At 41.9% G+C, this 16743-nt stretch overlaps 1 protein-coding gene across 1 annotated transcript in view; it reads left to right on the forward strand.

Annotated features, from left to right (window-relative positions):
• LOC148360261 (TBC1 domain family member 9B-like) overlaps positions 1 to 15356 on the forward strand; it is a 35408-nt gene extending 20052 nt beyond the window's left edge. Inside the window, 9 exon segments of the mRNA XM_088343801.1 lie at positions 2450 to 2548; positions 2625 to 2693; positions 3338 to 3560; positions 6537 to 6602; positions 7401 to 7469; positions 7555 to 7608; positions 9691 to 9723; positions 9797 to 9876; positions 14714 to 15356. Coding sequence (XP_088199927.1) covers positions 2450 to 2548; positions 2625 to 2693; positions 3338 to 3560; positions 6537 to 6602; positions 7401 to 7469; positions 7555 to 7608; positions 9691 to 9723; positions 9797 to 9876; positions 14714 to 15076 — 1056 coding nt within the window. The 3' untranslated portion in view covers positions 15077 to 15356.
• The last annotated feature ends 1387 nt before the right edge of the window (positions 15357 to 16743 follow it).

Raw genomic sequence — 16743 nt, forward strand, 5'->3', positions numbered from 1 at the left:
TATCTTGTGAAAGAATTGTAAGAATAAACGACGTAGGCCTTTGCAATAGTACATGAGTCAATTCATTCAGAAGAGAAAAATAATTTTGCATTGCCGGAAACTCAGCAAAATGTAACTTGATGTCAAGTTTTGGACATGTTTGATAATTAATTCTTGCCACACTTGGTATTATGGTTGCTCACTGTTGTTCCAAGCGCTGCTCACCGACTTCGTGGGAACGCTCAGACCCGTGGAAAATTACAGGGAACATTGCCTGGGGGTGTTTTTGGTGGTTACTGGTGGAATGGTGTATGGCTAAGTTGTACAGTGGTACCTCTACTTGGTTCTGGAAGGACCTTCGGAACCTGAGACATTTGGAAGTAGGGACGCCTTTTCAATGGAAATGCGCTTATCCATTCTGCTCACCTCATGACTCCCGGGTTGAACTATCTTCTACCGTATCCCCAAAATCTCCCCCCATCACCCCCAGGATTTTTCATCAGGCCAGCCAAACGAAATGGTCGAAATAGTAATGACAATACATATCATAAAGTACTGCTAATTTTTTCCCTTTGTGTGTCTTCTACTGAAATACTACAAAGCAACATAATGAGTATTTTAAATACAGAGACCTAATCTATTATTTTATTTTCATTCTGAAAAGAAAATGAAAAATACTACCCCAGTAATACTTCTGCAGTAATATTACATCTGACATGCTACAAAAATACTGCTGCAGCAATATTATCTGTCTTGTACTACGGACAGACTGAAGAGATCTTTTCTTCCTCTTTAACTCTACCCGGCAGAGTAAAAGCCCACAGTAAACCACACCACCTACATTGCATATTACCGAATCTTATTGCAATATGTATTTTGTGTAGCACTATTCAGTTATTCTATATAACACGCTACAGTGGGCATTTGCACGTCACACTGGGTATTTGTATATTGTATTCTTTTTGCTTTATTATTGTATTGTTCTCAGCTCAGGGATGCTGCTGGAAATGTGAATTTCCCTTCGGGGATGAATAAAGTATCTATTTATCTATCTATCTATCTATCTATCTATCTATCTATCTATCTATCTATCTATCTATCTATTCTTATGATAGAAATACAAAAAAATGCAATTGACACAAATTCTCTTTTTATGTGTTATTATTTTTTTCAAACGCACAGTTGATAAACACTACTAAAGATTAAATCATAGTGGAGGAAATCATAATATCTTCTAAAACAGGGGTCGGGAACCTTTTTGTCTCAAAGAGCCATAAAAGCAAAATATTAAATTTATTTTGGGAAAGAGCCACAACATATATTATGAGACAAATTGACTAAATTGCTAAACCCGCGCCCCAGACAAAAGCTTAGTCTTCAGCACAGTTATTTTTGATGATTTGATAAAAATGATGAAAAGAGAATAATGCCAGAGCCCGTGTCCCAAAATCAACAAACATACCACTTTAAACTTGTCTCTTTCTTGCAATTACTCAAGATCGGTTAAACTCATTTTCACCCTTTTTTTCATACATATTTCAAAACCAGATGCAAGTAGTTATTTTGTAAAAACGTCACAACATTCTGCAAACAGGGAGCCTGATGTGCTTACCTTTGGCGCAGATGGCGTAGGGCGAGAGATGGGAGGGAGTGCTTGCACTTTTTTGCATAGCTCCACCCATCCTTCCCACTCACCCAATCAAATAACTTTAAGTTCTCTTTCTGGTGTTTTGGCGTATTTACAGTTTGTTCTGTGGATTCATCATAAGGTATCTGAACACTGAACACAGATTATATAGTGAGCTTTTATATAAAGGATTCTTTAGCGTTGTACAGCCAAAACGAGTTGTTTTTTTATTTATTTATTTTTTTGCGTGTGACACCTTTACTGTAAATAGTGAAAAACGTGCCCTATATATTTTGCGAAGTACTGCTTTGAAATTCAGCTTTGGTTTGGCTTTGCGTGTATCTGAAAAGGATCAATAGCTCATGTTTTGAACGAGATGGAGAAAATTTGCATGCAATCAAATTTGTCTCTGAGCCACAGGTACTCATAGAAAGAGCCGTATATGGCTCGCGAGCCATAGGTTCCAGACCCCTGTTCTAAAATATAGAATCCTCATTTCATTGTGAGTCACCAAAAACTCCCCATCCCTACATGTAAGGCACTTTTTATGCCATGCATTTACTAGTCTGGCCCCCGTGATAATGCTTTTTCTGCCACATGAGCTAAATGACTTTGACACCCCTAGATTAATCTCAAATAAATCTTAGTGTAAGGAAAAAAACATTTTATAATTGAATCTTCTATGATATTTTTCATTGTGAGACTCCCAAAAATCCCCAACCCTCCAGCAAAGGCACACTTTTTATGCCATGCATTTCCTCGTCTGGCCCCCGGGAGAATGCTTTGACACCCCTGTCGAGAAAATTTTCTGAATTTTGAAGAAATTTGGGGTCTGCTTTTCAGAAATTTGGCGACCTGAGCTCCGACGTCATCGAGCAGATGAGGTTCAAGCAGAGGTTGAAGGTCATCCAATCGCTAGAGGACACGGCTCAACGCAGCGTGGTGAGCTAACGCGGCAAACGTGCAAACATGCTAACCGGCTATCGCTAGCACCGACTGAGCACGCTCGCGTTCGCAGGTACGGGCCTTGGTGACCGAGTCGGCCTTCGCCATCGAGGAACTGGATGAACTCTACTGCCTCTTTAAGGTGGGAGGGGCCCAAGCGTTAACGGCTCCGCCTCTTTTAGGGCACGGTGAACTTTGACCTCAATTGAACTTTCAAATTCATTATACTCAGAAAACAACTCCGAGATGATGGGCGCCTTGGAGCGAGAGAACGTGAGAAAAAGAGACTTAAAGAGAGTGGGAGAGGGACAGAGAAAGAAAAAGAGGGAGAAGGGTAGAGGAAAAGAGAGGGAAAGAAGGAGGGAGACAAAAAGAGAAAGATAGAGGGAAGGCAAGCAAAAGAAAAAGGAGAGGAAGAAAGAGCGAAAGAGAGAGAATTCATTAGATTGGGAAAAAGAGAGAAAGAATGAGAGAGATCTAGAAAATGAGAGAAACAGAAAGACAATGAGGGAGAAAGGGAGGGTGAGAAGAAAAGAGGAAGGAAGAGAGGACACCAAAGAAAGCATGAGAGTGAGAAAGAGAGAAAGAATGAGAGAGATGGAGAAACAGAGGGAGACGGAAAGAATAGTAGCGAAAGATAGAGGAAAGGAAATGGAGAGAAAGTGGGGGAGGAAGAAAGAGATAGATAGAGAGAGAGAGAGACAAAGAAAATGAGGATCAAAGTAAGGAATAAAGGGAGAAAGAAAGAGAGATCAAGAGTTTGAAAGAGGTGTTTTGTTATTCCAGGCCCAGCACACCAGCGGGCGCTATTGGGGCTCGGGCCAGCACCCCAACCCGCCCTACCTGGAGCAGTACGGCGCGGACGCCGGTCAATTCTCTCAGCTTTTTGCCGCCCTGGCCGCCTGGCGATGCCCCGCCCACGCCCACGTCTTGGCCAATCGCCTCTTCCGCCTGCTGGACGCCGACGCCGACGGATTGGTCAACTTCAAGGAGTTTGTGACGGCGCTCAGTGAGTAGCGCAATAGAGACACAGAGATCCCTCGCTATTTCAGTTAGCGCCGCTTCACTCTTTTTTTAAGGCGGAATTCAAAAAAGATTGGCCGGCACCACTCCGAGATCTCGGATGCCGATTGGCCGGTTTATTTCGTACTTTATTGTGAGACGACACCTGCTCTGTAATCCTCTGCATCTCGCTGAGAAGAGTGTCCCGCTCCCTCCATCGTGCCGTCGTGACCAACCCTTTCTACCCTCTCTCGCTCTTTCTCTCTCTTGAATGAATGAAAACTTTATTCCGAACATTAAAATAAAAACAGGACAAAAACAATAACTCAACAACAAAATAATGTTATCATAACATGTTCGAAAAGGGGTAGTCAGAAGCAGATGCTTATTTTCCCTACACCTTTATCTTCCCTATTAAATACATTTTACAAATCCTCTTCTCCTCTTGTGTTTGATATAACAAAATCTCATGGATATACTTATTACATAGGTCAGATATCAATAATTATGATAATTACAATAATCACATATTTTATACACTAATCTTCGTAATATCCTTCCCTCAACGTCATAATGCCACTAGTTACCAAACATCACTGCGGCACCAATGATAATAACAACAATAAAAATAAACATTTATGATATAATAATAGCAACAATAACAACAAGTTAACCATAGTTTTAAACGCAGTATTACCACTCTCACTCATATCCCATTTTCTTCATCTATTTCGCCAGTAATGTTTTTTTATATTTAAATTTGAACACATGAATAGTTGGACATTGTTTGATCTCATCTTGTAAATTATTCCAAAGTTTGACTCCACACACAGACACACACGTACTTTTCCTGGTTGTTCCACCTTTGCGATCATGAATTCACGACAGCCGCTTAAGTTATAATTTCCCTCTTTCTGAATGAATCATTTTTGGATGTTTTCCGGCACTATGTTTTTGTTGACCTTAAATAGCAGTTATAAAGTGAAAAACAGATATAAATAAAAAGTTGTATTGAGTTGGAGCATTGAAGTACTAATAATATACTAAATAATTATAGCTACGTATAGTATTATACAGTAGTGCAAAGAGTGCGAGAGGAGCAGCTAACCAGATGTGCAAAATGGGCAGTCAGGTAAACAAGTTACTATAAAACGAACATTAAAATAATAACAGAACAAAAACGATAACTCAACAACAAAATTATATTACATAATATGTTCGGAAAGGGAGTGTCAGAAGCAAATGCTTATATTCCCTACCCCTTCATCTTCCCTATTAAACACACCAATTATATAACAACAATTGTAATAATAATAATAATAATAACAGTTATGATATAACAATAGCAACAATAACACAAAGTTAACCGTAGTTCTAGACCAGGGGTCGGGAACCTTTTTGACTCAAAGAGCCATAAAAGCAAAAAATATTAATTTTATTTTGGGAAAGAGCCACACCATATATTATGAGACAAATTTACTAAATTGCTAAACCCGCGCCCCAGACAAAAGCTTAGTTTTCAGCACTTTTATTTTTGATGATTTGATAAAAATTATGAAAAGAGAATAATGCCAGAGCCCCTGTCCCAAATTCAACAAACAGACCACTTTAAACTTGTCTCTTTCTTGCAATTACTCAAGATCGGTTAAACTCCTTTTGACCCTTTTTTCATACATATTGGTTTCAAAACCAGATGCAAGCATTTATTTTGTAAAAACGTCACAACATTCTGAGAATAGGGAGCCTTATGTGCTTACCTTTGGCGAGAGATGGGAGGGAATGCTTGTACTTTTTGCATAGCTCCACCCATCCCTCCCACTCACCCAATCAAATGACTAAGTTCTCTTCCGGTGTTTTGGCGTATTTACAGTTCTGTGGATTCATCATAAAGTATCTGAACACTGAACACAGATTATATAGTGAACTTTTAAATAAAGGATTCTTTAGCGTTGTACAGCCAAAACAAGTTTTTTTTCCCCCCTTTTTTTGTCTGACACCTTGACTGTAAATTGTAGTGAAAAACGTGCCCTATATATACTGCGAAGTGTTTCATTTGCATTTAGCTTTGGTTTGGCTTTACGTGTACCTGAATAGGATAGACAATCTCGATTTTGAACAAGATGGAGAAATTTTGCATGCAATCAAATTGGTCTCTGAGCCATAGGTACTCATAGAAAGAGCCATATATGGCTCGCGAGCCATAGGTTCCCGATCCCTGTTCTAGACTCACTATTCCCAATCTCTCCTATCACTCATACCCGATTTTCTTTATCTCTGTATTCTGCCAGGCATGTTTTTTTGTATTTAAATTTGAACAAGTGAATATTGGGACATTGTTTGATCTGGTCCTGTAAATTGTTCCAAAGTTTGACTCCGCACACTGACACACACATACTTTTCCTGGTGGTTCTCACCTTTGGGATTATGAATTAACTACAGCTCCTTAAATTATAATTTCCTTTTTTCCGAATGAATAATTTACGGAGGTTTTCTGGCACTATGTTTTTGTTGACCTTAAATAGCAGTTGTGCAGTGAAAAAAATTACTAAATAACCCAATTTTAATCATTTGGACTGCAGGAATAAAATACGAGTATGATCTCGATATCCTACACTGTGTATGGTTCTAATTGCACGTTTTTGGAGGATAAAAAGGGGCCGTAGTGAACTTTTGAATCGGTAATGCTTTAATCAAGGTGCGCCACAAAAACTAAAACATTGACTAATTTCAAATACGTACTGTTTACCCCTCTCTCTCTCTCTCTCTCTGTCTCTCTGTCTCTCTGTCTCTGTCTCTCTCTGTCAGTAAGTCGGCAAGTCCGCTCTAACGAAGGCCGCCCAAAAACAAAAATTAGAGGTGCAACGCTACTTAGCAGGTTTTTACTTTGGGAGGGTGGTTCTGGTCCCTATAAAGCTCGAAAAGCGAGGGGTCTCTGTACCACGCTAACGTTTGTGCCAAGCTAACGTTGTGTGTGTGTGTGCAGGCGGCACGTACCACGGAGACATGACGGACAAGCTCAAGCTGCTCTACAAGCTCCACGTTCCGCCCGGTAACGACGCCTTGCCCCTCTGTGCCACCAGGGTGGCGATGCCAATCAAGGTTGGCACTCGCGGTGCCGATTGACAGATGCCAATCGCAGCTCCGTTTAGACGATACGCCCTTTAGGTTCGGTTAGCGAAAAAGAGCCGACTCGTGGCAAATCCGGCTCTTTTTAGACAACCGGCTCTTTCGGGTCACTAAAAAGAGTCTTCTGATGGAAATCCTTGTCCTTTTCAGAGAACTGGCTCTTTCAACCGGCTCACTAAAAAGAGCCAGCTCCTTTTGGCTCCTGTACGGCTCTTCAGATTTGTTGTTGTTCCTTCTCGCTTTTGGACCGCCGGACTTTTGAGGAGCGAAGGCGTGGTGACATACCAGTCCCTGCAATCCGTCATGCCCATTATCTTTGGAAAGTGCCAACTCTTGGGATTCCATGAAATTCGATGGCCTCCTTACATCCGCCAGAGTCCAGTGAATCCAACTGTGTCAAACTCCAACACGCGCCATAACTCCCACAGATTAAAAAAAACAAATATAGCTGAAAGCATATCTGCGTTGTTGGACATTCGTTCGTTAAGCTCCAAAACTCCCCGTTAAAAATAAACAGACTCGTCAGATGATTTCCGTTATGGACGTTAGCCCCTGACCTTTTGATGGATGCCACTCTCAGCCAATAGCAGGCTTTTTTTTCACAGTCCCCAGGTTAATCCAATACTACCGAGAATAAAGAAACAACAACACATCACTACGAGAGACTTGTTCTTAGTCCACAAATAAAATTCATCTATTTTTCTGTGTGTTTGCGAATCAGCCTTGTGTCCCGAAGAGGCCGAATCTGCCTTAGAAGCGGCCAACTTCTTCCCTGACCACGCACTGAAAGGTACCCGCACCGACGCGGCGTCCGATCGGCATCAAGAAAACCCTGTCGGCCTCCACCTTTGCCCTTTTTTTCCTTTCGCCCCTAGACGATTCCGCGGCACGTCTACAAGATGCGCTGCAACCAAAGGAAGCGGAAGCAGGTGAGACACTCACAGGCAATGTTCCCTTTAAGCCCAGACCTTCTCAGCGCAGACAAATATCAATCCAGCCCATCCATATCACTAAATGAATTGCGCAGAATGACAGCACAGGCGGGTGAAAACAACGTGGGTTACCTCTGTGTGTTTGGAACGCGGTATTTTGAAGTCGATATCGAGACGAGATCGATGAAACGAAAGTGGGCTCACGTGAGAGATGGAGAGAGAGGCGAGGGTGGGGGTAATGAAAGAGCACGTCCCCGTAGTTGAAGTGGTGGATGCACGTGGACGCTTCTGTCTGACTGTTCACATTGACGTGAAAAATATTCTCTTTCTTGGTTATAGGTTGCCGAAAAATCTGGTGTTACGTTCGAATCGTTTGCAAGTGACTCATTTTGCCATCACGGGTTGGATCCCTTAAGCACATGGTCGGTAGGGGCACCATTTCCTTCGGTGTGTCTTGGGCAAATATAGCCCGGCCGTGCCCATCCCTCTCCAGGTCAACTCGTGTGTCCACCCGGTCTCGCACCGAGGCCCGTCCCGTGTTAGGCCCATGTGCAACAAAACACCTTTGTGTTACATTTCCAATAGCTCATTTAGCAATTCATGAATATGTAAATCAAAATCATGGAGAGGCAGCACGGCGGCACAGTGGTTAGCGCTTGTGCGGCACAGTTTATGTCATGGAAACATGTCGTGGGTTCAAATCCAGCTCCAGACTTCCTGTGCGGAGTTTGTATGTTCTCCCCGTGCTTGTGTGGGTTTCCTCCGGGCACTCCGGTTTCCTCCCACGTTCCAAAAACATGCATTTCAGGTGGATTGGCCGGTCCAAATTGTCCCTAGGTGTGAATGAGCGAATGAGTTGTCTGTCCCTTTGTGCCCTGCGATTGGCTGGCAACCAGTTCAGGGTGTCCACTGCCCGGAGATGGCTGGGATGGGCTCCAGCCCCCCCGCGACCCTAATCAGGATAAGCGGTACGGCTGATGAGATGAGAAAATCATGGAGAATTGCAGGAATCGCAGCAAAATGGAGCTTGATTGTCTGTCATGTTTTGGACATGTTTGCTCATGATTTCGTTGCAGGGTTCCTACAGATCTTTAAGTCTTAGAAGGCATTCAAACGTCTTAAATCCAATTTCCAAAAGTCTTAAAAATGTGAACTCATGAATAAGATTGATATTGATTTCAACCAAAATGATGAAGTACCCTTTATGGATTCTCTTTTTAATCCAATCACCGATTGACTTTGCCGTCAACACGGCATGACTACAATAACGGAATTATCAAAACGGTGATGCGCTTTCAGTCGGAGGTACGTCTTTGGCTTACCCACAATACACATTTGAATTTGGGACTTTTACTTTGGACCGTGCCCGCAAAGAAGAGATTTGTGAAAGGCGAACTATGGCTAAAAACTGTGCCGGCTCATGTGTTCCAGGCGCACTATACACTATTATTGTGTTTGTTTCAACTCGGTCTTCAAAAGGCATTCAAAAGTCTTGAATTGACCCTGCCTCAACCTGTAGGAAGCCCGAGTTGCCATACTCGGGTTCGATGTCGGTCACCGTCAGGGTTGGGTAGGGTTACTTTAACTGGATTACTTTCAATGACTTTTGGATGACTCCAATACCAAATATGCTAATAAAAGACACAAGAAACTAAATAGGAATAAAATAATGACTCACAACACGTGGTAAGCTTTCTCTCCTGGCTTTGATCTCTTTGATCTCCGGCAAAATGAACACAAAATGCAACAGAAACAAAATGAAAATAAATCCAAACAGCTTGCCAACATCATTTTTGCCGTTCCATGTATTCCTTTACTCCCCAAGCCTGCACAAAATGTAGTCAATTTATTCCTATTTAGTTTCTTTTGTCTTTGATTAGCATATTTGGTATTAGAGTAACCCAAAAGTAATTGATAGTAATCCAGTTAAAGTTACCCTACCCAACCCTGCTCACCGTTGTTCCGAACAATGCTCACAGACTTCGCGTCATCGCTCAGACTTGCGGAAACTTGGAGGGAACATTTCTTACACTTGACTTTGAGGACTCGATGATGATTTTGATGTTCGCGGTTGTGCAGGTGAGCAGGAAAGCAGCAGCGAGGAAAAGAAAGGTAAACGTCGGGCCCGACCGAGCATAAGGAACGTAGCGTGGGCCTGAGACCTTTTTGTCTTTTTGTTTCTCAGAGGACTACCGCTACTACCTGCGTATGTGGGCCAAGGAACCCGCCAAGGAATCCATCAAAGATCTTCCCCGGATGAACCAGGTCAGCGTGCCCCGCTCGCCGTAGTCCAGACCTGCCTTCTGCCGCCAATTCCCACATCTTGTTTTTAAACAAGGATTCTTTGAGGAACCGATTTTAAAACATAGTCAATCGCTCTTCTCGGACAAACGTTTTCCCTGCCGCCTTTAAAACGGAGGCTGTGAAGACCCTTCCGAAGAAGAGCAATTTAGACTCCAACGTTTTAAATGATTACTGTCAAGTGTCTTTTTTATAATTGCTCACGAACATTTAAGAAAAACTGGCTGTAGATAGATAGATAGATAGCAAGATACTTTATTCATCCCCGTAGGGAAATTCACACTTCCAGCAGTCTACCCCGTTGTTTATTAACAGATTAACATGATGCCCTAGAGGGGCTTGTTGCAGAGTGGATGACGTCACACGCTAGTCCAAAAGTTCGACATCCCTGCGGCAGATGGAAATCTTTTCTTGTGTCCAGGGATACACCACCTCGTGTTAGCGAGTCCGCCTCCTCTCCGATTCCCCCAGGCTTTCGTGTCTCTGTATAGCGGCGCTGGAGCCGGATTGCTCCGGGTAGCTACGGGTGGCTACACGTTAGCGTCCGGAATGCCAAACGTGAGCCACGTTTCCGCAAAACACAGCAACTGCGCTCCCTGTGCGCTTCGATGTTTTCCACCAGCACTCGTTGGTCTTATTTGGTAGTGAGTTCACATTTACCATGATTACGGATGGTACCGAAGACTTATAACGCCGCTAGCCGCTTCGCTAGCTCCGGCTCTTCTTCCACCATAGGCCCCCTCATCATGCCGGCACGAGAATTCGTCAGGGCAGGGAGTTGATTCCTCGAATAAACGCATTTTTGTGCGCTAAAACCCATGTCCATAGGATAGAAAGTCATCCAAAGTGTAGTTGTCAAACGGGAAGAAAAACACAGAAGATAGGAGCAGACAATAAAACAATAAATGACAAAAAGTGAGAGATAACAGGGCAGCTGCTGGAAAAGGCAGCCGCTCGCTTTGTATCCTTTTTCAGAGTAGCATTTTCAAGATATTCTAGTCTGTATTTAGTATTAGCCACTGTAGAGAGACTGCCCTTTTCAATGGATTTGGATAAACTCACAGTTCTGCTGCTACTGGATCTCAGTGCTGCTTTTGACATACAGGGTCCGTACAGGTGCTTGAAATCCTTGAAAATGCTTGGATTTTAATGTTGTGTTTTCAAGGTCAGGAAAATGCTTGAATTTTGACTGAAAAGGCTTGAAATTGTTGCCATTGTCGTGTTTCTTGGCAGTCTGAATCTATAGACCAGGGGTGGCGAACAAGTTTGACACAAAGAGCTGACATTTTTAACTGTGAGAGTCAAAGAGCCACACCACGCACGGACCTGCCATGACAAACGGACACAAAAAAACACACACAATTAAAAACCTATTATTTCCCACAACACACTCCTCTCCTTACAATACAACAAGTATTGTTCTTCTGTTGATTTTAAGGAAAGTGTCCACCCTCAATACACACAAAAAAACTAAACATGAAACAAGGCAAAGAGCCACAGTATATAGAAAATATGATGAGGCAAAGAGCCGCATTCTTATTGGCCAAGAGCCGCATGCGGCTCGAGAGCCACGTGTTTGCCACCCCTGTTTATAGATGATAAATGGAAATTTTTTATTTTTAAATGTGCGTGAAAATGACGCCGACACGCCTGTTTTAGTGGCTTTTCATTGTGGCCTTGCCATGTGATGCGACAGGAGGACAGCTCTATTTGGAAAACTGGCCAGTTTGGCTCGGCTCCTCAGATTTACTTATTTTTTCTTAGATTTTTTATCAATAATAAAACATTATGCACCAAATTATTTATTAATTAGTAATTTTGTGTGTTTTGCAAGGAATCCCTGCAAAACACATCCAAATATTCCCAGATCTACAAAAACAAATTATATCGCAAACAATTTTAGCGAATGGAAAACAATCAAATATAAATTAGAAATATTACCTCCTCATTGCTGTAAATAAATGATAAAATGCAGAGAAATGAACGATTTACAGTTCTCACCTATTTAGACAAATGTATTTATTTAAATGCGCAAAAGAGGAGCAAACTCTAACATTGTAAGATTGAATGCATTGAATATCATTAAAATGAGTCCAGATTTGGGCTCCTTCTGTTTGTTTATAACAGCCCATTTACAAAAAAATGATCCTGAATCATAGTTAGGAACAGCGCATAATAGCACAAAGTATGTTCTAGCAGCAAAACAGCCACTTTATACAGGGTACAGTGGAACCTCGGTTCTCAACCATAATCCGTTCCAGAACCCTGTTCGAAAACCGATTTGTTTGGTCACCGAAATCATTTTTCCCATTAAAAATAATGTAAATCGTTTTAATTCGTTCCAACACCCTGAATGTTTACCTTGAATGTTTAACGTAAAGCTAACCCAGGCTAATCGTACGTTCGCGTTATCGTAATCTTCCGTACGAAAGATTACGCTAACATGAACGTGTAAAAATAAAAAAATCAGGTCGTTTACAAGTCATTTAGCACCCGGGTCTCCACAACAAGTGGTGAGCGGTTCATTGGAAAGGGGGCTCCGTTCCAACAGCCTGAAAGTTGGGCTCCGTTCCAACACCCTGAATGTTTAACGTTAACATAAAGCTAACCCAGGCTAATCGTACGTTCGCGTTATCGTGATCTTCCGTACGAAAGATTACGCTAACACGAACGTGTAAAAAAAAAAAAAAGGATAAAGAAAAGAATTATGAATAGGATTTCTTACCTTTGTGGTGGTCAGCAGAAGGCGCAGGCAAGATCAGACACTCGCACACCTCCTTCATATTTTGCTATTATTTCTTTCTTAAATGCAATAGTTGTACGCACTACTTTTCTTTTTTCACCTGTAGCAACTTTGCTGCTTGCACCGACTTTCTTTGGAGGCATAATTCGGGGCTAAAACACTCCGTTCACCGATATCTAAAGCGAAAGCAAAAAGAAGTGCGCGCGCACGTCATAGCAGTTCTTCACGAGGAGTGGGGGCAATCTACACCCGTATGCCGCTCAGCATCGCACCCTAGCGTACCGGCGTTCGAACTCCGATTTTTTGAACGAACAGCGAAGCAAGAATTTCTCGAAACTTTTGGTCGGAGTCCGATTTGTTCGAACTGAGAGGCGTTCTAAAACCGAGGTTCCACTGTACTGGAAAAATAAAAAACGGCATCGAAAGCGCTTGAATATGACCAGGAAAAGGGTATACGAAGTCGAGTCAAGTCATGTTTATTTGTTTGGCCCTTATTTACAAAGAGTCTCAAAGGGCTGCACAGATCAAAGACAATTGCAAACTATTATTACAGACTATGATGACACCATCCCCTGATCTAAAACCGACATGAGGGAAAATAATACACAGATATTGTCAGAGTTTATAAAGATATAAACTCTTTGCTGGCAGAATTATTCAGATAAAAGCACTTATTGATTTTTAATCTATTACGTAAATGTAGAGAGGACAGCCCGGTCGCCATCTTGCTACCCGGGCCGAACTGCCTACATCCGGTCAGTAGGCGTGGTTTATTGAGAAGTCGCACATAAACAGGAAATGGAGTCACACATGAGTGTCATATTACATTACAATGAAAATTAGACTGAAAACGTATTACAAATAATAGAAATAGACTGATCTTTGTAACGTGATTATGTGTGTGTGTGATGATTACTTGTATATTAGGAATATAAAAACAGGTTAATTTCATAGCATGGGAGTCTGAGAAATACACAACTAAAAATAGCTAACTTTACAGATATTGTTAACATAAAATATACCGTATTTTCCGCACTATAAGGCGCACCTAAAAGCCTTTATTTTTTTCAAAAGCTGACCATGCGCCTTATAATAAAGTGCGCCTGATATATGGATCAATATTAAGTCGCAAAGTTTTGCAACTGAAGCAAGCAGCCGCCGACTAGATTTTCCCCCGAAGGCGAAGTCGTCCGCGGTGTATGATGGGATTTATATACCGGCGTTTCATTTCCTAACCAATGTGTCAATCATCATTTGAATCAGTCACTATTGGCTAAAGTTATTCGGAGGTAAAGGGGGCGGATCCTTTTTATCATTTACAGGCTCGCATAGGCTAAAGGGGCGAAACAAAGCCTGCAATTGGCCGAAAAAGATGAATGTGAATCACACGTTGGTTGGGTTGCACTACGACATAGAGAAAACATTTTTTAATATTCTGTATTTGTAAATATTTGACTCTCCTGGATTTATTACACTCACGGCTGTAAGAAGACCATGGTTACGTATCATTATTGAAGGTGATGGTTGCAAGAGAACTTAGGTGAGCTACGCGGCTTTATATTTTCCCCGTATCTTGTTTTAGAACGATCTTGATGTTTCTGTGATGAGTCTATTTTTAAACTAAATTCAATTCAAAGTGTTTATTGTCGTATGCACAGTAAAGAACCCCGTTTCCCTGCACAATACAATTCTTACTTTGCTGTCCACACAGTTGCCAGCAAAAAAATAAAATGGAAACTAAGAAATGTTTGTTTGGTGACATCGTACGACACGTATTTGCTTCTTTGCAAGCTTTGGGAATGTTAAGGGGGTAATAAGTTTGACTGAACTATCTGACTGTTTTGTCGACGTTCCCATTGTAGTGCCTTATAATCCGGTGCGCCTTATGTATGGAAAATATAGGACCAAAAACTATTTTTTGGGGGTGCGCCCTATTACCCGGTGCGCCTCATAGTGCGGAAAATACGGTAGGTTATTTGTGGCACCTTGTGAATGTTTTTAGATGGCACTTTGAGTGCCTGAAAAGCGCTTCCCAAGTGAATTCCCATTTGATTTTAGGAGCAGTTCATCGAGCTGTGCAAGACTCTGTACAACATGTTCGGCGAGGAGGAGAGCCGCGAGCAGGAACTTTACCACGCCATCGCCACCGTGGCCAGCCTGCTGCTGCGCATCGGCGAAGTGGGCAAGAAATTCAACAACGGAGGCGCCGGCCGAGAGGAAGAGGCGGGGCCGGCGAGGCGAGGCGGCGCCGCTGACGCCGATTGGTCCATCACTTTCCAGCAGCTGCTGGCGTCCATGTTGACCGAACCGGCGCTGGTGGATTATTTCGAGAGGAAGAGGGACATCGGGGTCCGCGTGGCCCAATGTAAAAGCTGGCGGGCCGACGAGCTCGAGAGAGGCCGCTCGTCTTCTACGCCATAAAAAAAAAAGTATTCCTCCCCAAGACTTTTTCTACTCTCTTTTGATATTGACACGCCGCGGCAGCCTTAGTTGCTCTTTGCCTTGAAGGTTTCATCCTTTCGTCATTTCGTTTTTCCCGGCCACATCGAATGAATTTCGCTGACCCAAGATGCTTTCCTCCATTTGCTCGTCGTTTCTGGTTGAGGCGATTGAGCTTTTACTCTTTGAAATTGACTGAAACTTGACTCATAAATGCTTTATTGTGTATATCAATTTCTATATTAAAAAGCCCATATTGTCAGTCTCGTTTCTTGACCTCGTCGCTGGAACATTCTGTCAACGACTATTATAACGTTCTGCAGTTGTTTTTATTGTTTTTTTCTATTTCAGTGTTTCCTAATTTGTGGGGGCACACAGCGGTAGGTTGTGCTTCAATGGCTGAAAATCCGGACGCTAACCTCCGCCATTTCTATCGGCGTGTATGAGCATTCCTCAGGTCCCTTTCCTCACATGGTTGGTCTGTGCCTTGTCATAATAACATTCTATTTCTGTTACTATCTTTTTTTTAATTGTAATTTAACCATCGTGTGTGTCTGTATCATACCTGTCAAGCTCCAGGGCTCCATTCACTTACAAAATGTTGTATTTTCCTTTACAAAATAATCTTAATCTTGGGCCGGCAGTAGCTCAGGAGGTAGAGCGATCGTTTTAGGATTAAGGGATCCCAGTTCGAATCCCGGCTTGTCCGTGTTACATGCTGAAGTTGAAAGTGAAAACCCAATACCCCCAATAAGCAGGTTAGCGCCTTACATGGCTGCACAGATCATGGCTGCTATTGGGAAATGTGAAGCACAATGTAAAGCGCTTTGGGAAGTCATTGACTTGAAAAGCGCTTTATAAATGCAGATCATTTCATTAAACCATATAATTTTTTCAAACGGGTTTATTTATGTAGTTTAACATGTTATAGTGTACATGTGTTTCGTTATATCATATATATTGTTAACTAACATTTTGTTGTGAGATACTGAGTTGCTCGGCATGAATGGGGTTTATTATAAAAACAGTTCAAAAAGGAATTAGCTTGGACGTTCACTGTAGAAGGAAAAAATACATGCAAATATGAAATGAAATGATCTGCATTTATATAGCGCTTTTCAAGTCAATGAAGACCTCCCAAAGCGCTTAATAGAATTAAGTAAAATAATACATTTTCTTATACAATTTTTAATTCATTTTCTGCATGAAATTATTGTTGGTAATATACTGATTGAAGGAATAACCACAAACCATTCATTTTCTCCTTTTATACTTCCTTTTTTCTTAACTTCTTTATACAACAATAATGATTCGTAATATAATGCATCAAAGCAAGTGAGCCCTTGGAGAGCCGTCTCTCTTTAATGAGTTGAGCCGATAAAGCCGATCCTCTAAAAAGAGACGGACTTCCTTTCACTACAAAACTACCACTGTATGATGCATGATGGAAAATCCCCAGGCGGCAGACGCATGCACACAGTAGCATCAAACCGCTCGCTTCGTTTGCAATGAAAAAAAACGATACCGAGATAGAGGCTACCGCGGCGAATTGGTTTGACTTGATTGATTTGCCGTTTGGTGATAGTCGGTGTAAACCGGATGGTACCCATCATTGACAAATTTGCGTTTTTCCGTACAGATTTTCTTGT

The sequence above is a fragment of the Urocampus carinirostris genome, chromosome 9, assembly GCF_059441175.1.
Source record: "Urocampus carinirostris isolate Australia breed hairy pipefish chromosome 9, RoL_Ucar_1.0, whole genome shotgun sequence".
Lineage (NCBI taxonomy): Eukaryota > Metazoa > Chordata > Actinopteri > Syngnathiformes > Syngnathidae > Urocampus > Urocampus carinirostris.